This window comes from Mus pahari, chromosome 3 (genome assembly GCF_900095145.1).
Source record: "Mus pahari chromosome 3, PAHARI_EIJ_v1.1, whole genome shotgun sequence".
Taxonomy (NCBI): Eukaryota; Metazoa; Chordata; class Mammalia; order Rodentia; family Muridae; genus Mus; species Mus pahari.
The window spans coordinates 96,418,492-96,445,815 of record NC_034592.1 but is presented as its reverse complement, the minus strand read 5'-3'; the positions used below and the strand labels follow the sequence as shown (position 1 = coordinate 96,445,815).

Below are 27,324 nucleotides of genomic sequence, written 5' to 3'. Positions count from 1 at the left end.
TCTGTTCCACCATTCATCTCTCTTGTCAGAGGTCCTTGGGTGAAGGGTGTTGGCATTTTCCTCTGCAGAGCCTGCATTTGTCCTTTCAGTGGATAGGCTCTGGAATGACTCTGACCAAGAGGCTAAATCTCTACTACACAGCTGTTTCTTTCCTGCTGTGCTGTTAACTTGCTGAACACAGATGTTGATCTGTTTCCTGAGAAGTTCCCATCAGGCAGCTTCAGATGGTTGGACAAACCTCCTGGGTCCTCTGCAGTTCTCTCTGCGTGTGTATTTTTCCCTCTGCAGTGTGGAGATGGATGTAATCTGAGGCTGATAAAATTTTTCACAGTTGTTTTGCTATATATAACCTGTGGAACTAACCCAGCATTTCTCTCTAGAGTCTAGAGATACTGGACATCTGAATTATGGATTCATGGGTCTGCTTGTGGACCTCTGTTAAAATGTAGAGAATCCCCATCAATATTGTACTTCAGTCTGGGGGTATAACTCAGTGGCTTACCTGCCATTCACAAAGTTATGGGTTCGATGGGTTTTCTAGTACCAAAACAATAAACAAAGATTCCATAGTTAAAGCAAGTTTGGAAAAGTATTTTGTTTTCTTCTAATTGTTTTATTCAAACAACATGTTATTACTAGTCATTTCCTTAGACCTCAATCTGGATATACTGGGACAGATAATGGTTCCATCCTCCAGTATTGGTTGGATCCTTTCCTACAAACTCTATCAGGCTGTTCCTGAGCAGTAAGAGAAGGACCAACAGTTGGAGGGTGTGTCCGGGGCCTGTGCCCAATCAGCCCCACCTGCTGGGTACCAGGGGCTCTGGCCCTGCAAGAGTTCAGAAGCAGCACACACTCTTGTCTCTGTCCACCTGCAGCACCACGTATGATATCTGAAGATAAGTGCCCCAGTAAGCCATAAGCACTCACTCTTATGTTAATTTTTCATTTTACACTTCTTGTGGCCATTACAGGAGGTATGATTTATAGCCAAATTATCACTCTCATTTTAATAATGGGGGCATAAAAACAGAAAGCATTGTTCTCTTTAACTGCTACACAGAAGCCAACCAGTCTTGATTTGTTATCTATCCAGCATATTTTAAAACACAAGAGAAATTTTCAAACTAAACATAACTGGCAAGAGTGCTTATGAATAATTAACTCTAGCTAGAAATCCACAGAGTGTGTGTTGCTATAATCCACAGAGTAGTGAGTACCAACACTCTTGTTTCCTGGGCTCTCAGCCCAGAGCACGTCTTATAGGATGGGTCCTAGGTGAGGGGAGAAGGGTGGATAACTTCCCTTATTATTTCTCCACTCAGACAGACCCATCTCTATCCTATACTTTAAGCATGTCAATAACACAATCCTTAGACTCAACTGAACTGGGAAATTCTCAACAAATACTTTTGTGGTTTAGTCATTATTTCCAGAAGTTTCACTAAATTAGTAACACTACAGCCTAATGACTCAATTTTGTTTTAACATCATAGCTCATATCCTTAATACACATAAATCATGCCCTGTTGCATAACACTCCATGTAGGCACACTCCCAGGGACAATTGTGGTTCTAATTCTATACTATTGTTGTTTACTGCTTTAAAATGGGGAAGTGGGAGGCTTTGTGTAATTTCTATAATTAATTTTAAAGCAGCATTTTATAAAAGGCCATTTCAATAATGTGTTCTTACTGGGAAGGGAGAAAAAATAACATTTCTCACTTGGAGGGATTTTTACTTTCCAGATTCATAATTGGGATATTTCCACAATTGCAATTATGCAGCCAACACGGAGGCTTTCTTACATGGCTCCCCTCCCAGAATGCACCAATTAAAGGAAGTGATGCCTGGCACAAAGTGTCCTGCTGTGAGAGCTTTGCTTAATCATAACCTCCTTCCACTTAGACCACCCCCCTCCATACATCCACCTGTCACACCAGCAATTCCTACCCATTCTACTGCCAAACAAAACTGGCATCTGGCTGTTTAGATCACCTTGGTCCAAGCTACCCTCTCTTCCCTATGACTATTCCACAAGCTTTCTATTTGGTTCCCAGCCCTCTCAGTATAGGAGTGCTAGAAGAGTATTGTATTTCCTCACCTTAAACTCCATGGTAAGTTTGCTACTTAGACTAAAGCCAAACTCCTTGCCAGGGCATACAGTCTGCTTTATGCAGCCCCATCCCTAGGATTTCTTCTCCCCTTTCTCTGGTTGATAATGACTTCCCCATAGCACTACCTAATTTCCTATCTTAGGGCCTTTGTACATATCCCTCTATTGAGACCCTCCTCCTCTACATCTTCAGCTCACTGACTTCTCCACAAAGAGGCCTTTCTTGATGCCATCCCTAGAAGCTACTTCCTTCTCTAAGTTAGTTTATATATCCCTGATTATGCAGATGATTAAGCCCATTTATCTGCTAGAAAACATGCTTTGTGGCACTAGAAACACTAGCCATGTTATTTGTGCCGGAAACCCCAGTGACAAGTCAGTTGTGAGTTGTGTAGGCTTAGCCATTGTTTTTCAATGGAAATAGGGAAGTCGTGTATGAATGTTGAATGCCAACACAATGTTTATATTGATTTTTCCTGTGTGAGATTATTAGTGAGCCTCTAAGGACTATATATCTTACTACATTTTTAATTACTTAAAACTGTGCTCTATTTCTTTTGTTTTGTGTAATTGAAGTTGATCTGTGAAAGCTGCATTTGTAGTCACCAGACTAGAATCATACAAAGGACCACTATCAAATAGGGTCTTTTCCTGTGCTCCTTTCGGAGAAACTGAAATTCATCCACAACACTGAATAAAAATATTAAACTACCTTTTGTATGTTAATTAATGTCTGCCTACCATTACCACAAACCTCTGGGAAATGAAAATGGGTTGGACCAAGGTGGCACCAGCACCTGGAGGCTCCCTTTCGATTTATAATTGGTACTGTTAGAAACTGCTGCTAGATCAAGTGTCTGTGTGGAAGGGGATGGAGTGAGTGGATCAAGGGTGTGATTTAGAAAACGGGTGGACCACACTGTCGGGCCTGCATGCCAACAGATAGAGAGTGCCCACTAGGGAGGCAGTGATACCCCAGGGAGCAACTGATTGCGCCTTTACTCTCCTCCTACCGCCTACCACTGCCTTCCTATGGCTGTGCTGGGAACCGCAGCCTCTGCTGTGTTGAAAACTCTAGAATTACATATTTTGCCTGAACATTCAGCATTTACTAATTTATCCATGTAATTTTATTGTATTTTTAACTGACATGTGGGTAATTTATCTCAAGTAAAAATATATGTTTCCACGGTGAAGTTTCAATTTGATATTTATAGAGAAGAATCTTGTTATGTTCTCAATATTATAGTAATGTCTACTGTGATGAACTATTGAGGTAAGGATGACCACCAAGTGATTTATGTATAATAAGACTTTAAAGAACATGTCATTGAAATTCATTTGAGGATGATGCCTGGACATTCAGTTCTCTGTGCTGATATATATATATATATATATATATATATATATATATATATATATATATATATATATATATATGCATATTTGCTGTGCTGAATCTAAGTTCAATGAGTTCCCAATAGCATGATTTTGAGTGTGGATCAAAACTTTAATATTTATGTATTTGAGATAAGATACTTGTTGATCTCTTTTTTTCTGCTGTCTTGAAATGACAGAGTACGCTTCTTGATGGGTGGTCGGCATGGAGAATTTAAGTTCCTGCCTCCCTCTGGCTATGCCCCTTGCTATGAAGCCTTACTTCCTAAGGAGAAGATGAGATTGGAGCCTGTCAAAGAATATAAGCGTGATGCTGATGGTGTTAGAGATCTGTTGGGTACCACACAGTTCCTCTCCCAAGCCTCTTTCATCCCATGTCCCATAGATACCAGTCAGGTAAGTCCAAATTGCAAATGACAGGCAGTCTCGGTGAGCACATTGAGGTTGTGTCCAACATAAAGCACTAAACTTTTGAAGAATGCAAAGAAATATCCAATACTCTCTGAGAGTCCATAGCCAAGTTGAATACATAAGAAGCAAATAAGTTATTTTTTAAAGGTCAAATGTAATAAATGCAGAATGAACAGTATGCATGTCCTTTAGGGTGGGATGTTTCTAGGAGCCTGAGAACAGATGGGATCCAATCTGGACCTTTATGAAGCTTAAATGAAGAGGGGCACTGGGCAGTGATATAACAGCAGCAGAGGGGTTGGTTTAACAGCAATGGGATGAATAAGGGCTGGGAGTAGAAACATAAAGTAGGGACAAATGCCAATGTCAAATCTCACATGGATGGACAGTTGGGAGAAGGAAGAATATGGAGATGGCAAGTTGGTGGAAATTAAAAGAGAGGGTATAATGGGGACTGTATGGGAGGACTGTATGGGTCTGCTTAGCAAGTGGGTGCTTTCTCCCAGTATCTGTGTTCTGGCAGGGGCACATTCATATGGCGTGACGAGGAACTTGCAGAAGCTTTTGGCAGTTTTTACACACCAGCACCATTTTTTAACTGTATGCATATGATTGTGCAGGTATACTTGGGAGTGGTGAGTGTGTGTGTGTGTGTGGTGTGTGTCTGTGTTGTGTGTGTATGTGTGTGTGTGTGTGTGTGTGTGTGTGTGTATGTGTGTAGGCAAGAGAAGTGTCATCCTTAGGAAAACCTCCATCACCTTTGAGACAGGTTCCCTCTTTGACCTGAAACTTACCCACAAGGCATATTGGCTAAACAAGAAACCCCATGGATCCTCACAAGTGCTGGAATTATAAGAAAATAGAACCATAGCATTTTAAAATGGATTTGGGGATCAATCTCAGTCCATTGTGTTAGCATTAGCAACTGATCCCTCTTCTCAACCCCACCAGTGGCATTTATATCACTAATCTAGATGCTATAGAGCAGTGATTCTCAACCTTCCTAATACTGCAACCCTTTAATACAGTTCCTCATGTTGTGCTGACCACTAACCATAGAATTATCTTCATTGCTACCTCATAACTATAATTTTGCTACTGTTATAAATTGTAATATCTGGCATGCAGGATATTTGATATCCTGCCTATGAAGAATCCAGAACATCAGTATATGTTACTGTGGAGTAGAAGTTATTTTAAAATGAAGATATTGAAAATCAGCTGCTATAGAAAGTGGCCTTATCCTCCTAAATGAAGAATTTTCCAAAAGAGTTCATCCATTTCTTCCCCGGGGAGACTGACCATTGCCACCAGAAAGTGTTCTTCTGTTCCTTTAGCATCCTAAATGAAGAACTTTCCCAAAAAGGATTCATGGGGTTCCCTGATCAACCAACCTAGCCTAATGGGTAAGCTTTAGGTCAACAAGAGACCCTGTGAAAGGGTTGTTCCACCCCTAAAGAGGTGGCAACCCACAGACTAAGGACTGCTGCTATAGAAATTAATGAAAATAGTCTTGCCTCTAAAACACTTACAGTTAACAGCATACGTGAATAATGAGCTCTTTCCACGTATAAAGTGTCTTTAGTATGCATTTCTATCACATTCATATGACCTGATTACATTCAAGTTCCCTGGCTGGTTTTATACTCACTATGTATGTAAGGCTGGCCTTGAACTCTTAGCAGTCTCCTGTCTCAGCTTCCCAAGTTCAGAATTGTAGCTATATGCCACCATATCCAACTTACACAGGGATCATGAGTCTTTGTCTTCCCTCCAGTAGTCAGTGTTTTTAACTTTCTATAAAATGGGAAACTGTGTTTCCCTGCCTGTTTCAATATGTAATTCAGCCTCTGGGATGTAGAGGAGAGCTTTGCTAGAAAGCTGAAGAGCGTGTGAGTTATAGGAGATCCAAGGAATCAGAGTCTGATTCCTGTGTGTTGTAAACATTACAGAAGAAAAACTTGCCTTCTACTCTCCTGAGTTCTGTAACTCAGGGGGTAAACATTAAACTTGGGATAAAAGTTAGAAAGAGGCGTGAGGGGTTGGGGAGGAGTATATCTTAATTAGCAAAGAGTTGACAAATAATAGCAACTCAAAGAGGAAGATAGATTTTGGAGATTATAGACTCTCTTATTGGGAAATGAGAAAGGAAATAAGGGAAAGAGAAAAATACAACTCTGGGGAACAATAAATGGGTACTCAGAATGTGGGAGATGTGATTCTTTTTTGACAATACATCTAGGTATGGGACTGACATGTCTCTGGTTGCAAAGAAATGGTCAAATCTTCATTTCAGAAGATAGGGGAACAGAATATTTTCTGTGGCAACTGTTTCCCAGATAATCATCATCTTAAAATAACCCTTATTCCACAGCAACATATGCTGAGATTCTGAACTCTTCACAAACAGGAAGCTTTAGGGATGGAGACAGAAGCATCTTTCACTGAGCACAGAGCTGTTTGTACCAGTGCAGTTAGCAGAGGACAGTGAACAGGAATACCTCTGGGCTGACTGCCCCTGCTAACCTCTCAGAAGCATGAAATGACGAAGGCCTCTTCCTGGAAGAGGATGGGTAACAAAGTTCAAACAAGTGCTGGGGGAGGAAAGTATTTGAGCCAACAGTAAGAAGAGTTCTCCAAACATGCATGTGATGATGAGTGTTGAGTGTCAGTTTGACAGTAACAGGAAGCTCCTGGAAGACATGCTTCCAGGAACACCTATGAGGGGTTATCTATTTTAGGTTAGCATCTGGCCATGCCTGTGGTGGCTTATCTTGAATAGATTAAGGTGGTAAGAACCATCCTAAAGAGGGTAGTACCATTCCCTAGGCTGCATAAAGGAGAAAGCTAGCTGAGCATAAACTTTCATCTCCTTCTTGACTGTGGCTATCACGTGATCAGCCACCCCTCAAGCTCTTGCCAGCTTGACTTTGTTGCAGTGATGAATGGTCCCCTGCCTGCTGTGATGGACTATAACTGTGAGCTGAAAGAAACCTGCTCTTTCTTAACTTGCTTTTTGTCCATGTATTTTATCAGAACAACCAGAAAAATAAACAAAGTAATGCAGAATCAAAGATTTGGAAATAAAAGAGCTGTATATCAATCATAACATCATGTCCTGATGCCTTTGATGTCTAGACCAGAACCTGAGTTTTAAGGGCTGTGTAAGAAAGGCAATGCTCCTAGCCAATAAGAAAATTCTCTTTGAAGAGATAGAGTTTATTACTGTGAACTCTTTGAAGAGATGTAGTTCATTACCATGAATCTCTTGTAATTTTTTAGAATCTATCATTCTGTGAAATTATTATCATAGGAGAACTTAAAAATAAGGTACTCAGAGTCCTCCCTGGGGCACAATAAAGAATACTTTGTAGGTTAAAAATTATTAACTAGAGCATTTAGTGCTTATCCCAACCAGATTTCTCCGTGGTGACAGCTCCGGGCTCTCACTGAGTGCTAGGACAGAGCCGCCCATCTCTCGGCAGTCATCCTGAGACTCCCGGGAGACAGTTACCAAGCACAAGCTGCTTTGTCCCGTGTTACCTTTGGAAACCACTGAGATTAGGATGTAGACTCATTTAGGAAGGTTACTTTCCCCAGCAAGTGTATTTCCCCCTTTTTGCTGAAGCTTTTCGGTTCCTGTAGCCTGAAAATCCACTTTGGGGCTACAATCGACTATGCAACACTTAGTTTATTCAGATGGCCTTTAGTTAACCAACAAAACCCATGTGCAGTTATAACTTGTCTACTAATAACTTCCCCATTGTGTTCCTCATTTAAAAAAAATCATACCACTTTCCCAAATGACTTTTTCATAATTAAATTACAGTGATTTTTAATGTGTTTATATTTTTGTTAATTCTTTGAGAATTTCATAGAGTGTAAAATATTCTCTCCACAAGCTCCATCAACCCCCCACAATCTGAGCATGGAGTAATGGAAACCTAGTCATCACTGTAATAAAGCTGGGGTTGGAAAGCCAATCGCAGAGGTTGTCCTGAGGTGGTAGGCAGCTGGCTTCTAGCTCCTGTTAAGAGCTACCAAGCAAGTATGAGTCCAATGTTAGTCATCTTCTGTGAGCCAAAGGAAGTTAGAATCTGATTTTTATTTGGATCTCTCATTCTCTAGGGACTATCCAACAATAGACATGAAAATAATAAGAATGACAACAAATTAAAGAAAATAGGAGAAAACAAGGTGGGCCCTTGGTTTGTGCCCTCTGTGGGGAGAAAGGAACAAGGTACCAGGAAAGCAGAGAAACTTCCTTGGTGTTACCAGCTTTTCAGGAAAGGCTTCCCCAATGGAGTGAGTGTATTAAATAAGTATTTTAATGGCATAGACTGTGTGTGTGTGTGTGTGTGTGTGTGTGTGTGTGTGTGTGTGTTTGTGTATGTTGTGTGTGTATATGAATGTGTGTGAATATGTGTGTATGTGCACATTCCAGTGTTACAGGGCACATGTAGAGATCAGAGAACCGCTTTCTCAAGTTGATTCTCTCTTTCCACTCTGGGATGGGAAGGGTTTGAATACAGGTATATGTGTTGGAGTGCTCCAGTAAGGTTCACATAGGATGTGTGAGGGCAGAAACTCAGTAGTCATCTGGAATAATTTAAGAAGTTTGGAAGGGTCAGACCCAGGCAAAGCACTGAGTTCTAACCAGTGCAGTCCCTCCTCGTTGGCAGTGAGTTCGGCTGGGGCACTGGAGACTTCAGTCCAGTTCACTCTTGGAGCTCTGGTTTTTCTCTCACTCCTCTTCCTTCAGGTTGTTTTGCCACTTCACCTAGAGAAGATTCGAGACAGACTGGCTGAGAATATCCACGAGCTTTGGGGGATGAATAAAATAGAACTCGGCTGGACTTATGGCAAAGTATGTGCTTCAATGGCCAGCACTGGGTGGATTGCCATATTGGGAGGAAGGGTTTCCTGAGTTCTGTTTGATTGAGAACGGGAATGGTGAAGTAAAATGTTCTTCTTCCTCCATCCTGTCTAACCTTTACATTATTTGTTACATCCCAGTCTTCAGTCCCTCTGCAGCCAGCACTGAAGAGACCAGCTCTCTACAGGCGCACTGGGAGGCCATGTCCCATTTGCCTCCTAGCTCTGGTTTCTTTTTTAGAGGACTGTGGAGGCAGCCATTCCCCTATACCTCTCATTTTTCTTTCTTCCCTTCAGAAAAAAGCAGTCTCTGAGTGGATGCTGGTAGCAGACTGATTCATCATTTTGAATCAGAAGTTGTTTAACAGGGCTTTCAGATGTATCACTAAGATTAATGGGGACTAGAGGGGGTTAGGGAGTCTCTTGCACTAGAAAGCATTTTTTTTTTCAGAGAGAATGTAAATGACTTTGCTCTATGATTTGTAGAAGGTCACTTCTGGAAGCAGAAAGATAGGTGAGTTTTACAGCTTCCTGCGACCCGGACACTCTCTAGTGATACATACCCCTCTTAGTTACTGAAAAGGCCCCTGCACTCTAACACGTATGTATGACCATAATTGCCACAAAAACAGTGTCCTTATAAATGATCACCTCTCTGCCGTGTGCTCTTGAAGTCTGTCCTTCATAGATGTCAACACAACGGTAATTTCAAATTGAAGGCCTTCTTACAAATATTTTATGACTATTTCCTACTTCATTAAACCATTGACTTCAGCTGGATGGAACTCTCTGCCCTCATTTTTAACCTCATAAAAATCTATATTAGTACACTCAAGCACTTGCTAAATGACTAAATGAATGAAGGAGTGAGTTAATGCTCAGATCTTTACCATTCAGTACAAGAGTCACATATGGCTGCTGAGAGGTCGAGAAGTGTCTAAGTGGGACTGTGGTGTATTTGTTGTTGTAAAACTTACACTGAATGTTTATTTACATTCATTTGATATAGTTCCAGTTATCCTGAGACTTCTATAAACCAGGCTGGTCTTGAACTCAGAGATCCAACTGCCTCTACCTTCTGGGTACTGGGATTAAAGGCATATGCCATCATGCCCAGCTTCACACTGGATGTTTAAGACTTGTTTTTACATTATTTTATTCTTACTCTCATAACAAAAACAATATATTACATGTATGGAGCTAAATACAATATCTTGTTAAAATTAATTTGATCTTATTCTTTTGTTTTTCTAACATGCTTTTAATAAACTTTCGAGATTACACAAGTGGTCCCTATCTGTAGGCCTTTGTAGTCAAAGGCATGCTATCCTCCAGTAACATTATGGTGATGTGAATTTAAAATAAAAGCATGGCTACCACCTATAAAAACAGTAGCATACTTGTCTGGAAAATTATGTTCTAAGTGCAAACACCTGTCTTGAAATACATTCTCAGAATTCAAGAAATTGACACCTTGGGAGCCATATGTAAGATTCCCAAGAGAATCACGTGCATTCACCTATCAGCAAGTTGCTGTCTTTGTCCTGTCTGATATGGATTGCCTGGGCCCTCGAAGGATGTTCATTTTTGTTTTTATAGGACAGTGCCAGCTGTCAAGTCTTAAATCCTCTTCCCTCTTATATTGTCACCTAGGTGCGAGATGACAACAAAAGACAGCATCCATGCCTTGTGGAGTTTTCAAAGCTCCCTGAAACTGAGAAGAACTATAACCTGCAGATGTCAACAGAAACCTTGAAGTGAGTGTTTAATTGAGTGCAGACTAGACAATGAGTGGATGGTTTGATGCATTGTAACTTAACTGCAAAGGCGTGTCCCTCTTGTCTGCAAATGTAACACACTGATAAATCCTGGGCAGTAGTGATTCTTCATGTCACAGAGTTTAACATAGTAAGGAGCTGACTCACATTAGTATTTAGTGTATGTATTTCTCCAGAGACCATTTGCCATTTGCTGTTTTTCTGGAAATAGGAAAAATGCAGGAGGCAGGGGCAGGATAGAGGAGAGAAATACAACCAAAGGACCAAATGTTACTGTGGTTAGTGTTAAATCAAGTAAAAAATAGGACAGTATTGAAACCAAAGGAAAATATGGTTTGATTACTAAAATCTAAGTTTTTTAAATCAACTTTCAATTGTGTCACAATCTCATTTATGATCCTAAAAAAGACTCAAACTCCCTAATCCATGTGGACCTCCCATAATTCCCTTTTTGACTCTTGACTGCTGTTTCTTTGTATTTTCCTTTTCTTTGTCAGTGCAGAATACTCTAACATTGGCTGTTGACATAACAAAGATGTCATAGACTTACATACATGCTATCGTTAATTGTACTATGCTTTTTGAGAAAACCATTTTACGCATCTTGGTACATCAAGTAAAATCTAAGATGCTATACAGACATCATGCGGCAAGTATTTGCTGACCTAAAGATTTAATGTTAGAATCCTGTCTATTCCATGAACCCAAGTCCTTGATATAATTCAAAGTGAATTTATAAACTATAAAATGTCTCCATGTGGGGCAGTTAACAAGCTTCTCTTTCACATTCTTATGCTTGCTATCACCTAAATCAGAAGTTGGCACATTATGGCCTGTGGGACAAACCAACCAGCCATCTGTTTCAGTAAATACATTTACACTGCAACAAAACCAGGCTCATTGGTTTGCATATTATTGGTGGCTACCTTTACCCCATAATGTCAGAGTTGAGTAGCTGCGACAGAGATATATGGTACACAAAGCCTTGCTGTCTGCCTCTTTACAGAATATGTTGGACAACCTCTGTTCTAAATGAATAGCTTTGGTCCACTTATCCAGCTTAGACATGGGTTAGGGTTCTTATTACCCTTCATCTTTCAGTTGACACGAGTCTCTTCCTGTGTTATGTCACAGAACCTTGCTGGCCCTGGGGTGCCACATTGCTCACGTTAACCCAGCTGCAGAAGAGGATCTAAAGAAAGTCAAGCTGCCCAAAAAGTAGGTGAACTTTCTAATGGCTCAAGCAGAGTGTGGAAGCTGGGAGGGTTGGAGGCCATGCACAAAGGCAGATGACAGATTTTGTATAACCTTAGAATGTTACTCTAGTCACTTAGATGACTGGAACCCTCAGAAGACACCTACTGCAAAAGAAGCACTTCAAAGTCCCCTCTCCTTTTGCACATTCTTCCCAGACCTAGTGCCAGTGTGCTTAATTTTGAGCGGGGAGGTATACAGACCTCAAATGAATCCACTCTGGTGAATAGGAACGACAGTTGGCAAAAGAGCTTGGATATGGTTCCTTGTCACTGCGGAGATTCACTCCACTCTGCTGGCACTGGGATGGCACATAAATCCTTTAGAACATGGGAATCTGTACCAAGATTTTATTTACCTCTCTATATCTGTGTGTCCTACTGTCTTTCCTATCTCTACATTCAGACAGTTTCTCTCTGGTACATCTGCTGGCTCATTCACTGTTCTGTTCTCTTGCTCCTCAGTGCCAGCTCTGGGTATGCACACAATAAAACACAAGTGTCCTGACTAGAGCCAAAGCAGTGCCATCCTTACTGACATGCTCACCATCACTATCCTGCTTAAGCTCCCAAGCCAATGAGTTAGTCTCCTGATGTCATAGCTCCTGATGTCAAGGAATCCGTATCTAAGAGAGGACATCTGCAGAGGCATACTTCTAGCTGAGGTTGCTAGAACCAGTACATACTGAGGCTGGCAGGAGCAGCTGTCCTGAGAAGGTAGCAACTGGACAGTCTCCTATGACTACCATAGATTCTGCATCGCATGCTTTGCAGAGGGTTCCATATAGAATTGGCCTTAGATTACCATGTTCAAGTTTTTGCTCTAGTCTGGGCAGTTAGTAGTCCTAAAGCTCATGGACACCTCTAGACTCATATTCTCACATGGATATAATTAACTGCCCTGGGGATAGTTACCCTATTCACAGTGTACTCAACCTCTGCATATATATATATATATCCACCTGACTTATAGAAAGCTCTTTCACATTTTCAAGCTATGTTGCAAATTATAGGCATTTGAGGCCATGACTCGTGCAATGGAGAACTAACTGCAAAAGTCGCTTTGTGCTCACAAATTTTCAGCTGTCACGCGTTTTGTTTTAATTCCGAGAGGAAAGGTTGGGCTTTGCAAGAATGGGTGGCCATTCTATGCTAACCTATAAGAAAGCCTTTAGTTCAAAGTTTTATCCTTGCCAATCTATTTTTAACATTTTGTGTTCCTAAGTAGAATGGAGAGGTTTCGGATGATGTTGCAACATGCTGAGTGTGTCCTTCATTTTCACAGCACATAAATAGTTTTCTTATATATGATGATAGATTTGCATTATTGATGGTGTTCTTCAATGTTATCCTTTGAAATCTGAGATATATTCGTTGTAAAATGCTACAAAGAGGGGAGATTTTGCTTCTGCCTTTATTTGCTTAGTGATTATGTGTATGTGTGTGTGTGTATATATATACACATATCCATATAAAATCTTAATAAAATAAAACTAATACACAAACTCGTTACTGTTTACAGTACTGAGTGTGACTATGAGTGCTCAGCCATAGATGAGTTAGCTGTACCAACTCCCACATCAAAAGCTCAGGAATCACCCCAAAAGAAGGCACAGGAAGAGTTAGAGTGTGGGAAGAAGTACTGTGAAACACTGTCCTCTTAACATAGCATTCACTGGCACCTCTGGTTGTTTGTAGAGACAGCTATGGTTATCAACAGAAGACCTATTCTAGATCGACCTTATAAAAAATGTTTCAGCAGGTGGTAGGAACTGACCCGGGGCACTGCCTTCCACTGAGGAGCTATTGGCAGTGGATGGATGGCTGCTAGGGAAGGAGAGTTACATGTCCTTTGAGAGGTGGTTACTGGTAGGTTACCCATTCTCCACTGGATGACCCCACACCAACGCACAGATGGGAAGTTCTAACTGGATGCAATAGGTAATTTATAAAGAAGCCATGCAATTGGAAGTGAGGCGTGTTGTAGGGAGCTTAGAGATAATTGAAAGGAGATAGTAGGGTATTGATACACATTATATGCATATGAGATTTTTAAAAAAATAAATCTGTAAAAATCTAGAAAAGGAGAATCTTGTGTATCTACTCAAAATGTGTATACTTTTTCATTTACTTGTAGCTATATGATGTCCAATGGCTATAAGCCAGCCCCTTTGGATTTATCTGATGTGAAGCTGTTACCACCTCAAGAAATTTTAGTGGATAAGCTGGCAGAAAATGCACACAATGTTTGGGCAAAGGACAGAATAAAACAAGGTTGGACCTATGGTATTCAACAGGTAAGGAGTGTTGGGTCAAGCATGCTAGAGAAGTAGGTATGGTCATCCATCAAAATGTCATTTTGCTGTGGAGCATGTGAGATTGGAATATGGGCAATGCCCTTGTGTTCTATCTCTCACAGTGTGGTCTGTTTATTATTTATAGAATCCTGGACTAGGTGAAATTTGTAACAGTCACATTGATATTGGATACAGGCATCATTTCAATTTATAGAAGTGGATAAACATTATCTTTCCTTTAGTTAGAGATTCACTGATAAAATATCCTCTGTGTGTACTTTATCTCAGTCTCTCTTTTATTTTTTTCTCTGTAGATAGTTAAACTTTCATGATAACCCTCAAAGGCCAAGGTTAGGAGCAAATCAATACCCTGAGCCAGTGATATTTTGGGGATAGGTCAACATCATGGGTCAGCAGGAGTTCTGAGGTGACCCCAAATAACAAACCACTGAGTTAGTGCAAGGGGAAATAGCTTAGAAAGAGAATGAAGCAACCTGCCCCAGAAGCCACACATACAGACACACATACAGACAAACACACACACACACACACACACACACATACACACACACACACACACTTTCTCTCTCTCTCTTCAGGCCACTGACCTAAAGATCCCTGGGCAGAGCTAGAACTCCTGGCTTAACCATGAAGTAACCTAACAGCTAGGTTCATAGCAAGGGGCTCAAGCAAAGTTTAGAATCAGGATTCACTGCAAACCATTTGACACACTTTTTTCCCTAAAATGCTTTCCTCATTTTCTTAATCATTAAGGGTTAGTATTCAGAAAGTTCATATGAGTTAACTCATACATCAGCCTCTATGTTTTTCTCATCACTGTGACAAATACCTACCGAAGGAACGAGAGGCGTCACTTCAAATTATTTTATCATGGTAGGAGAAAGCATGTGGGTATAGCCGTTTAGTCTGTGGAGGCAAGAACTTGTAGTTCAGCTTGTTTGTATCTTTCTGGATCAGGAAGCAGAACAAGATGGGGCTATCACCTATAAATGCTTGCCCCCCCCCCAGCCCAGCCTTACCTCTTAACGGATTCCACAGTCTCCCCCAAACAACAATACAAGCTGCAAACCAGATGTTCAAATACATGGGACTGTGAGGGATATACAGTTTCAAACTGAACTCTTCCAAACTTAGCTCCAGAAAATCTGGAAGGCAATAAGAATACAGGGGGGAAAGGCATGGAGACCTGGGAGCCAGGAGGTTTGAAGCGTGTACCTTGGTTTGAGTGACTTTTCTTACATTTGACCTTTTGTTACTTTCTTCATAGTCTCCTCTCAAAACTTAAAGATGACTCCCCTGCACAGTTTACCCTTTGAGACAAGATGGACATGATTTGCCTCTGCCACTCCCTCCAGTGCCTCTGATGACTTAAGATAGTGCTGTGACGGGGTGTGGACATTAAACTGAAGCGCGAATTTCCTTAAGGGAATAGTTACACTGTTCCCATGGGCCTTACCTTGGCAATGAGGTTTCCTAACCAACTTCATGACACTTTATTTTATTTGCAGGCTGGCATTATTAAAGTGTGTTTTTAATGCTAGCTTTGAGCATTAGTAAGATCTCCCCTTTTATACTCATTTAATCCTGAAGAGAAGTAGCAAATATGCACACTGCTAAATATCAAGCCACATGGGGGAAATCTAAAAGACTAGGATGAGCCAGCCAAGCAGACAGGAGTGTGTGAGTAGGATGGGCTGCTTGTAAAACTGAAATGTGTTTTCTTGGCACCTTTCCTTTGGCTTCACATAGGATCTAAAGAATAAAAGAAATCCCCGCCTGGTGCCATATGCATTACTAGATGAGCGCACCAAGAAATCAAACAGGGACAGCCTACGTGAAGCTGTACGGACATTTGTTGGTTATGGATATAACATTGAGCCATCAGACCAAGAACTAGGTAATGAGCTGTGATCATCCATTCTTACAACACTTTACTAACAAGTCCTCGTCTAGGAAATGTTACCTTTACAAAGGTCTAATTTTTACTATTGGAAATGATATGTTTTTAATGGTATAGTTCCTAAAATATAATGTTTTATTCTTGGAGAATTTCATATGTGCATGCAATGGGCTCTCCTCATATTCTCACCATGGATCTTACCCCCAACTCTTATAAGATGTGCCCTCACCTCCCCTCTCCTTCCAAATTTGTATCCTTTTTTGTCTTTATAACCTACCAAGTCCAATTTGTGCTGCCTAATAGTATATTTTAGGAGGTGGGACTTTGGTTTCGGTAAAGCTCCGTCCCATTGACAGATTTTTTTTTATTAAAAATGCCTATAATAAATTCTGATCCTGAATTCACCTCTTTCACCTCCCTAGCCCTCTCTACCCCCTACATTCAACCCCATGCCATCACCTTCATTTTCTCTCTTTAGAAAACAGGTAAAAATAAAAACAGAATTGAAGGAAAGAATGAAAATCATAGAATCACACAGATACACATATATGCTTATACACCAAATTCCCAAAAACATAAAATTGGAAACATTTACAAATATACAAGCAAAATACCAGTAAGAATTTTTTAGAAATCTCCAATCAAAGCAACATAAGGCAAAAAAATATCTACAAAAATACTGCTGAATTTGTCTTGTTTTGTGTTGGCAATCTACTGCTGGGCATGAATCCTCCTGCCCTTAAGTGTTGTTGATGAACCCAGCGAGACTCCATTGGGAGAAAAATGTTTTTTATTTTGCAAGTAGTTGCCAATTAGAGATAAGTTCTTGGTTAGGGATGGGAGCTTACCTCCACTGCCCCACTTAGTGCTGGCAAGAACCACCTTGCTTATTGACAGATATTTTTACAATGCATATTTCTGTGACCTAGACCTATGCTAAACACATTTTTCTTTAGGGTAGCTAAGATTTTCAGTCCTGAATTCAGATCTTTTATTCTGTTTATTATGATGCTAAACAGGTGATTGAATTTTTGTGACCCTTGGCATTTTTCATCCTGGTCTTATAAAATTATTGTGTAGAAATCACTATGAATGTCCAATAAAAGATGGTGCCTGTTGTTGTGATATCAGTATTGATGAGTGTCATGGTGTAAACAAAATGCCTTATTGGACAGTGGGAGTTCTATGGCCATCTTAGTTGTTCATGTCAAGTTCTTTAAGGAATACTACATCATCATTAAAAGTCTCTTTCCTTCTTCCCCATCTTCTGCTCCTCACAGTAGCTGATCCTACTGTCGAGAAGGTCAGCATAGACAAGATCCGATTTTTCCGAGTAGAACGGTCATATGCTGTAAAATCTGGAAAGTGGTACTTTGAATTTGAAGTGGTAACTGGAGGAGACATGCGTGTTGGCTGGGCCAGACCAGGCTGTCGTCCTGACATTGAGCTGGGGGCTGATGACCAAGCCTTCGTGTTTGAAGGCAGCAGGGTGAGTCTATCCATAGCCACATTCAGTCAGTACAAGTTTACTTTTCCAGAGTTTTCCTTGGAGGCTGCCTGCATCGTAGGCTTCAGAGAAAACATCCACTGCCCCTAGATAATAGTTATTGAATGAATATTGCATAGTGATTGCTTCTTTGTTCTTGGTTCTGGGAAAAGGCAAAATGGTTGGTGCCACTCCAGATGTAACCCACTTAACACAATCCAGCCAATATATTGAGATTATTTTACATGCTCTAGGAAAAATTGTGTTTCTTGTCAAGGCTGAATATGAAGCAAGGGACTCAGACCATCTTTCGCATGAGGCCTGTATGTCTCCATTTCATTCATCTGTAAGATAGATACTGCTCCTGTGAGCTATACATGGTAGACTACAAAGATTTTTTCCATTAGAAATTAGGGCATCCTGTTGCTGTGGCCACTTCTCCAGCTTGCTGGGATTCTCGGGTATTTTCCTCTTCTTCTCGAAGCCTGTGGTCTTGTTTTGCAGGGTCAGCGTTGGCATCAAGGCAGTGGGTATTTTGGACGAACTTGGCAGCCAGGAGACGTGGTCGGGTGCATGATTAACCTGGACGATGCCTCCATGGTCTTCACACTGAATGGGGAACTGCTCATCACCAACAAAGGTTCTGAACTTGCCTTCGCAGACTATGAGATTGAGAATGGTAATCCATCACTCTATCCTCCCTTACTTACTCTTTGCTTTTGGAAGAACACCAGGATGAGCTGGCAGAGCTCTATGTCTCTCTTTTGAGAGTGCATTATCCTTTGCATATTTGAAACTCTAAAGGAGATGGCCACCTCTTATGCTGCAATTTCTGAAGAATCAAGGCAAATAATAGTGATAGCATGTGAGCATGTGCTCATAAATATAAATTCTGTACTGAGGCTAATTCTATGCCCTGTACCTTGGCATTTTAAGATCCCCCAGGTTTGCTTATAGTACAATGGAAAAGCTAATTGTGTGGTGGAATGTCCTTGGCAGGAGAGAAAAAAAAATCAGTGAATTAGAGTTATCCTTTTATTCTGATTTGAATTGTCAGTCTGCATGTTTGTGTAATTGAACTTGATGCTATGATAAGAACCGTTAGAATACAAAAGCTAGACTTAGCTGTTCCCGTGAATGAAATATAATTTATTTTGAAATTCAAACAACTGAAACCAAAGCAGAGTTGTGCTTATTATTGGCCATGGATGGAGGACAATCAGTGCAATGCTTCCAGTGACACAAAGGAGTAGTTAGAGCTTATTATTTTTCTGTCTACATGTCCATAGGAGATGTACACAGATTGTTGGCATATGGAGAAAGAGTACTGAACTACAAACTGGCAGACCTGCTCCTTTGAAATGGTGCACCTCGTGTGGAGACTGCTTGACTGTTCTGGGCTTTGTATTCTTTATCTTTTAAAAATAAGAGAATAGATGAAATGCATTCCATTGTTCTTCCCAGACAGGAAATTGTGGCAGTGACATAACACAGCTGTGGGCTCACCCCCGTGCTATGTGCTGTGCTGCACTCAGCTTTACAGTTGCAGCTAGGAAGGGTGCTGTTCTGGTCTGGAGACAAGTGCCCTCATCCTACAGCTGTCTACTTGTGGCATCTTAGCTGGCTTTCTGTAACCTCTTTGGGCATTATTTCACCCTCTGTAAATGATTAGGACTACTTGAAGCACTGACTTTTTTCTGTGAGATCATGAAAACAAGGAATCTGTCTCTAAAACCTCACAGACATATAACTGCATCAGCAAGAGAACCAAAATATAAAGAGCCATGTTCCTGTGACAGAAATGTTTACTACTTAGAGAGGCTTTTGCCTCACGAAGATGGACTTTTTACAGCCACCTGTTGCATGAAATGTGCTTGTTCAGCTGAGCCATTCAAGAGATTTCCAGAGTCTAATATTTGGGTAAATAGGAATCTATTTTCCTAATGAAAGGAATCACTAAACCTAAGATGGGGATAGTATTGTAATGCCTTCTAACAGGTTTGAAAGTCAGTTTTGAAGATTCTGTTTGGAGAGATAGGTGGGGAGACAAGATATCACTGAAGGAATGGCAACTCTGCTGGCTTGGATGCAAACAAGAGGGAAAACAGCAGATGATATGAGAGTAGTGTAGGCAAGCCATCCCTGAGCCCCCCTCCCCCACCCATGGGTACTGCTGCATCCCTGAGGTTAGGAAGATAATGAGCTACTTTGGCAGTTCACCAAACATGGTAGGAAGAGTCCAAAGTCCAACACTTTTTTCCTGGCTTTGCTATTATATGAACCAGAAGGAGATTATATAGCTACCTGCCTCCAGTTCATTTATAAGATGAGGATCTTGTCTGACTTGCAGTGTTGAGAACTTTGTGAAGATTGTATAGCTTCACATCAAGGGTAAAGCCTAGATATTGAAGGTATCAAGGCTTGTCAGAAATGCAGAATTTCAGCTCCACAGCAGAAACAAAGCCTACCTCCTGCCCAGCGGCTCTGGAGATGTGCACACACATTCTGAGATGAAGTGGGCTAATGCAGGAGCAAATGTGACTGGTGGCAGTGCAAACGATCCCTGTTCTAATTGTGGAGTAAGTAAGATGAAAATAGGAAAAGGTGACTAAGAATGCAAAACAGTGGGTTATAAATGGTAAGTGACTAATGTGGAGTGAAGAAAATCTCACATGAGTGACATTTGAATTGAATGGTAAATCAAGTACCCAGAATGACACCTTCATTACATGTCTCCTTAGAGTCACTCTAAGGTGTAAGGGGGCTAGTGCTGAGGTGGCAGGAACCTTCACGGAGGGGCAGAACAGTAAGATGGTAGAACTTTATACATGAGATGGATAAATGACAGAACTGGCAAGGAAGATGGCCTTACATATCAAGACTTAGTCTTCTCATCCAAGAAAGTAGTGCTAACTCTGAGCCCAGCATCCTTGCTCTTCACTTTGTGCAATGGGCATATATAGTGTTTGAGCAGAGAGATGCTATCAAAGAGAGAACTGTTTGAGAGTAGTTCAGTTTTCAAAGATGGTCTTGCTATGATGAAAGAGATGCCTTTTCTGTGCAGGAACAGGATTTGACCTTCAGCATAACAAATTCTATTATTAGAAAGCTGTCTGATAATAGACTTGTACTGTAATATGTTTGTGCATTATAATGTAGTATTGTATCTGCTTTAATAATACAGAGACAAGATAATTGGAAGGCTCTTTCAGCTATTGACAGCGCGAGAGTTGGCAGGGGGGTGGTTGAAAGGAAACTGATGTGTCGTTCTGAAATAACAACAGCCCAGAGATCTGGGATAAACGCATAGCATCTCTCTGTTCTCTGCAAAATGTGGAAATGTTGCTTTGCCTTTTAAAGAGAACCATCTGTTGAAAGTAAACATTTGATGTTTTGTAATCACCTTAGTAACCTATGTGCTGGTACCTTTCAGGTCACTAGTGTATAACCCTGGATCTAAGATCCTCAGTAGGAAGCCTTTGATCTTCAGGAGAAAGACTAAGAACAACCACTTCAGAGTGTAGCTTCTGCCCTCTGAGTTACTAATTCACTTCTGTCTCTATCCTCTTCTGCATCATAAATGCTGTGCCTGTGCACTTATCTGTTCTGTTGTTTCTTCATTATTGTTCCATGCCCTGGTTCCGGTTTAGACCATCATAGTTTTTAATATTGTCACAGTCTTATGTTATCTGAAAGCTTAGAAGCTCTCAAAGTGAAAGCTTTGCTGTTAGTCTTCACATGTCTTCTACTTAAAGGAAAGAGACCTAAATAAATAAATAAATAAATAAATAAATAAATAAATAAATAATCTTGAAGATCCTCCCAGACCTTGGGATGAGACAGCTGGCATAGGATTTGGTGTATGCAGTCCCCTGAGGACCATCCTGCCTCTTGCTGCAGCTATGAAGTCTGCAGGGGCTCACAGGGGCATCCTTTCATGTTGTTTCTGCCCATTGGCCTGCCTAAAAGACCCCAGGACTCTGCTAACAGCTAAGAGGTGGAAATAAAACTTATTTGAGGGAAGTGCTTCTGCCATCTGTGCCTTTGTGCCAAAGGGCTCTGTTAATTCTCTTTCTAGATGGAGACTGTTCAGAATCTAAAAGTGGCATAGAAGTGCCTCTTGTTTCCTGAGTTTTCTTTTTGTTTGGTTTGGTTTGGTTTAGGGGTGTGTGTGTGTGTGTGTGTGTGTGTGTGTGTGTGTGTGTGTGAGAGAGAGAGAGAGAGAGAGAGAGAGAGTTTTCTGAGATAGGGTTTCTCTGTGTGGTCCTAACTGTCCTGAAACTCACTTTGGAGACCAGGTTGACCTCAAATTCATAAAGATCTGTCTGCCTCTGCCTCCTGAAAACAGAGACTAAAGGTATGAACCACCATTGCCCGGTTAAGTGATTGGTATTTTTGTTTGTTTTGTTTTGTTTTGTCTTGAGACAGGTCTCATTTTGTAGCTCTGGCTGTCCTAAGGTAGACAGGCTGACCTTGAGCTCACAGAGATTCCCCAACTTTTGCTTCCCATATACTGGCTTCAAAGCCATTTTGCTAGGCTTTTTTTTTTTTTCTTTTACTTTCTTTTTTGGTTGTTGCTTGTTTATTTCATAAGTATTCTATGTATGCTCCAGCAATCACAGGGTTGTCTCTGAATTCTGTTTTGAGGCTTGGCAGGAAATAAAAGGGATAGAGGCATATGCCATGTGGGAGAAATACCTCAAGAATGGTCCAGGGTCGTCTTATTACCTCTCTGCATGATCTGTTTCTGCCCTACTGCTAATGGTATTTCTTAAGTCCATCTGCAGATTGAAATGAACACCAATAGATCATCAGTTGGGATTTTCAGATCACTATTTCTTTCTAATCACCAACTACCTGAGATTAAAAAAAAAAAAAAAATTCACCACCACCCCTCTTCAAGGTTGTCTGCGTAGTCTCAGGTGTGTGCTGAATACTGTGGGGGGGGGGGTAGCAGAAAGATAGTGTTTCTGTTATCTTTCTTCCCCTATCTTCAGTCTCATTGGGGGTATTAGGATAGTTGGTTTATGTGCACAGTAATAGTAGTAATTTGTGACAATCTAATGGTAATACCGCATGCCCTTGCCAAGTGGGTCCTATTATCCAGATCAACTCCAGAGAGTCATGTGGAATCCTGTGTACAGGTAGACTGGTTCCTCTTGTGACTATATGTCTTCAATAACCTATATCTAGAGGCAAAATGGTGAATTACAGGACTCATCCGCCTTTGCAGAGGGAAGGAAGATCTAGCCAGCCACAAAGCAAGTTAGTTTAGAATAGAATTGGAAAGTAGCTACCCTGATTCCCACTTCTGACATCTGCACTAGAGTTCTATTCAGGCCACATTGCCACATAATGATGCTACAGTTTGCCTGGTGAAACTGATCAAGTTACTTAATTTCCTAAGTCCTGTTTTCCTCATCTATGAAAGGGGCATAAAGAGATAAATCTGCACAGCAGGAACCTTGCCTTCAGAAAACAACTGGCATTTATTTGCTGCTGTAGTCTGTTGCATTATTGTTGGCCCTCTCCCTTATCTATCATGCAGAATTATAAAGTTACATGAACTATCCGTGCCTCGAGTTGAAAAGCTTCAAAATGGAAAATTGGTTAGCTAGAGCCCCTTGGATGGATGGAGAGAGAGTTGATTGAATGTGGCCAGTTATCAAATCTGCTTCTCCAGAAGAGAGTGCCTTGTGTAAATTCATTTTTCCTCTATGACTTTCTGGGTGTGCTTTTGCTTGATTCGAGCCTTAGCATCACCTTTTCTTCTACTTGTCACTGAGCATCTGAAGCTATACACACTTAAACACCAGAGGGTCCCTAACACTAGTCTCCATTTACTCTAGCATCTGTGACTTCTATTGCCTTTATATTTCTTCCCTGTGTTTGGCTCTCCCTGGATGGGAAGGATCCAGCCCACAGGGATGGTTGCTCCACTCTGTAACATAATGCCCTCTGCCCTGGGACATACTGCCATTTAAGTCCAGGGCATTCATTCCTCTACCACCTATTTACTCTCTATCATACTGACTGGCAGATGGATTGTCACTCAGAGAGTATGGGATCAGTTCTCACCGGTAGTCCTTCGCAGGACTTTGGTCAAGTCTGTTGGTACCTCAAGTCTTCACTTTTGTCCTCAGTTGAGTGCTATCTCTTAATAATGATAAAGAACCCAAGTTCCTTAGGAGGAAAGGGAGTTCAGTGCAAATACCTCTCCCACCTTCAGTTGTCTATTGGTCTGTCTCAAGGCTGTCATCTTTTTGCTACTTTCTACTCTGCATTTTACCCCTGCTGACTTCCCAGCTCACCACTCAGTTCATGAAGAAAGGAGAAGAGGGTTTCTTAAGGTTTCTTGGTCTCTGATCAAATCAAGCTGAAAGTGCTTAATATCTGGGTTCTAAGATAAAAGCTTGAACAACTGAAGTACTACCTTGAGATAGAGGTAGTTAACATCAAAAACACTCACTCTTAAATTCCATCCCTTGTCCTCCTGACAATAAGCTCCTTGAGATTGGGGTTATTCCTCTTCATCCTTGAAGTTTTGTTACAACATATATCAGAGCTCTCTAAACCACTGCAGAACTAGAAACATTTACAATCAGACTCTGTAGTCTGATGTCCAGGTAACTTATTTATAAGTGGCAAACATAACATTGTTGGAACAGGTTCTGGCTGACTGATCTATGACTTCTCTGGAGTGACACAGCCAGAGGTCTGGCCCCAAAGCTTGGTGGCCATCAGAGGACTTTGTCATTCTGCTAGAAGGACATTAATGTGCTCTAGTTTTAGCAATGGTATTAAACATATCTGTATCCTAAGTTCAAATTTTTTAATACCACGTAATTTTTAATAATATGCAAATAACTTAGTTTCTACTTATGTGACTTATGATTTACATAAAAACATCATGGCATGTGGGCCTCATAGCTTAGCTGGCTAAAGTGGCATATATAATAAGAACACCATGACTTAGATGTTCTTGAGTTGTTATTTGTGTATTTATTCCACAAAGAATGCTGTTTGACATTGGTAGATAAGAACAATATAAAAAGCTCTTATTGTTATACATAATGCTCTCAGATTTGCCCTTTTGTTTCCCAGAAAGGATAAAAATGTCATCATGGAACTCACTCTTTCATAAGCTAAAAATATTAATAGTAAAACCATTTCTCCTAGCAGTGGCACCAGTTTTCTTTATGGGAGCCCCAGTGCCTTGTATGAACCATCAGCCTCAGGGATGTTCCTTTCCTTTCTGGTCCTCTCTGCAGCCTCAGCTGTCTTCCAGCCGCCTGCCTCCCACCTCCTCCCAGATCCAAGATAATTAGTGCTTTCCCTACTTTCCTGATTTGTTGGTCTACAATTATGATTTATAAATAACCCACAAACAAGCAAGCCAGACTATTTGAACTTCTGCTTTAGTCTGTTCTGAATTTTTAAATATGATCAGGTCATGACGCGAGCTCAGAGAGATACCAGTAGTTAGGAAGGCAGAATAGTATTTTATTCTTGCACATGATTGGCTCTCATATTCCTGCTTAGGTGAGGAGGACAATGGACCAGGAGCATGGGAGATTATAAATTAGCAGAAATGTAGTCCTAGCACTCAACACTCAAAACACAAAGGACCATTGATCTTTCCTTTGTCTGATTAGCAGCCTGAGGCCCAGAACAGTCGAACAATTTGCATTGTCATTTTTTTCTTCTTATTAGATTCTGTTCTTTTATGATATCATATATATACATGTATTCTAATAACACACAACTCTTCTTTTTTCTCCCTCCCATCCTTGTCAGTGACCTCTCATTCCCTCGGAGTTCCTTGCCCCAATTCTTGACTTTTGGACTGATTTTTTATGACCAGGGACATCTGTGTAGCCATTGGATTGGAACTATTTATTAGAGTTCATGGGTCTTTCAGTAAGGACATAACTGGGGATGTAACTACCATGGTTGATGAATTTATCAATAGCAAATAGTTCATTAGTAAGAGGCAAAGCCCCATGAGTCCCACCTCCATCCATGCCTGTCTATTGATAAGCCTGTTCTTGTGCAGAGCCAGTGTAGACAACCAAACTACCTATGAGTTTGTATTTATAATGGCTGTATCTTGCCCAGAGGATGGCATTCCACACCATACTCACTGTCTTCTGGAACATACATTCTTTCCACTGCCTCTCCCAGATGGTTTTGGAGGGAATCATGTAAATGATAAATGTCTTGCTTAGGTAGGGTTGAGCACTCTTCTAGCACTTGGGCTCAACACATAGAGCATTCACCATTATTCAGTGGGAAGAAAGGCTTCTCTGATTAAATATGAGTATAACATTTATCCGAGGGTATAAACACAAATATTTAAAAGACAGCTTGACACTATATAAGTGAGGCTGAACAATAGCACCAATTTAATCATTCAGGCCTAAAAGCTGCTCCACTGTGGGCTATGTGTTTGTAACCAGGTTTGTGGTACTAGGTATAGATTCTCTTCAATGAGGCAGGTCTAAAATTTATTCATAAAACAGTTAGTCCTATAAGAGTAGTATGATACACTGTCATTTCAAAAAATTGCTGTGTGTGCTCTTAAGATATACAATGTAATGTCATAGAGTATATAAAAAGTTAAAATAGTCAAGAAATTAGCATATGCCAAGGACCAGCCTGGGCTTGGAGAAGGGTGCAGAGGAAGCAGTGTCTGGAAATGGCAAAAGAACAACTCAAAGTCAAATCATGGATTACAAGCTGATGCCCTATGTTCTGCTATCTCTCAAGACAGCTTTTTCTTGAAATTCCAAAAACTCTCTGGGTAGTTCATCTCTTTCAGAGCAAAAGCCCAGGTCTTTTATTTATATATCAATTCTATATTTACCCCAGGTTCCCTTTTTATTATCCCATGAATTAGTATAGCATGATACCAGCTCCTCTAGCAAGCATATTTTTTAACATTGAAAATTAATTCAGAGATCTGCCTGCCTTTATAAGCATAGACAATGAGCTAGCTGGGTGGGATCCTTTCTTGAAATTACCATTTCCACTATGCCTGGGGCCAAACTGACCTTGAACTCAGGAATCTACCTGCCTTTGTATCTTCCTGACAAGCTGGCTCATAGTGAACTCAGGAATCTACCTGCCTTTGTATCTTCCTGACAAGCTGGCTCATAGTGAAGCTGTCTCTGTTCTTTTAGGTTTATGAAGCCCTTCATATAATTCATATTACATCTTTATATTTTGCATAGTTGGGAAATTATATGTTTTTGAACTCATGTTTTCATAGTTCTTGCTCACAGCCTTAAGGGCTGTCCTAAAGGTCTCAGTGTTTACCATTTTGCTGAGACATAGACAGACCCTTACTTCCTGGACTCATGCTGCTTCTATTATGGAGTCACTAATGTTGGCAGGGAGAATATTTCCTGAAGGAAAAACATAAAATCATATATTTTTAATGCAAACAAGCATTTTGCTCAGAAACCATCAACACTCGTTGGGGGCTCATGTTCTGCTGGCTCTGTTCCAGGTACAGGAAACCATATCACACCTGTCTCTTTCACATGGCCAAGCAGGACTCAATAAATATATTCATTATCTCAGATAGTAGACCATTTTCTTAAGTTTTTTTGTTTGTTAGTTTGCTTGCTTTGCTTGTTGTTATGTTTTTATCTTCTGAGACAGGGTCTTACTGTATAGTCTAGACTGACCTCAAACTCCCTGTATAGATAAGACTAATCTAGATCTTGGGATCTGCCTGTCTCACCTCCCAAAAGCTGGGATTACAAGCCAGGCGTGGTGGCGCG

At 40.7% G+C, this 27,324-nt stretch overlaps 1 protein-coding gene across 1 annotated transcript in view; it reads left to right on the top strand.

The window, feature by feature from the left end:
• Ryr3 (ryanodine receptor 3) overlaps positions 1-27,324 on the top strand; it is a 525,260-nt gene that overhangs the window by 299,497 nt on the left and 198,439 nt on the right. The window contains 10 exon segments of the mRNA XM_029536054.1: positions 3,695-3,911; positions 8,689-8,793; positions 10,455-10,558; positions 11,714-11,797; positions 13,970-14,129; positions 15,900-16,047; positions 17,331-17,506; positions 17,508-17,539; positions 18,041-18,069; positions 18,072-18,215. Coding sequence (XP_029391914.1) covers positions 3,695-3,911; positions 8,689-8,793; positions 10,455-10,558; positions 11,714-11,797; positions 13,970-14,129; positions 15,900-16,047; positions 17,331-17,506; positions 17,508-17,539; positions 18,041-18,069; positions 18,072-18,215 — 1,199 coding nt within the window.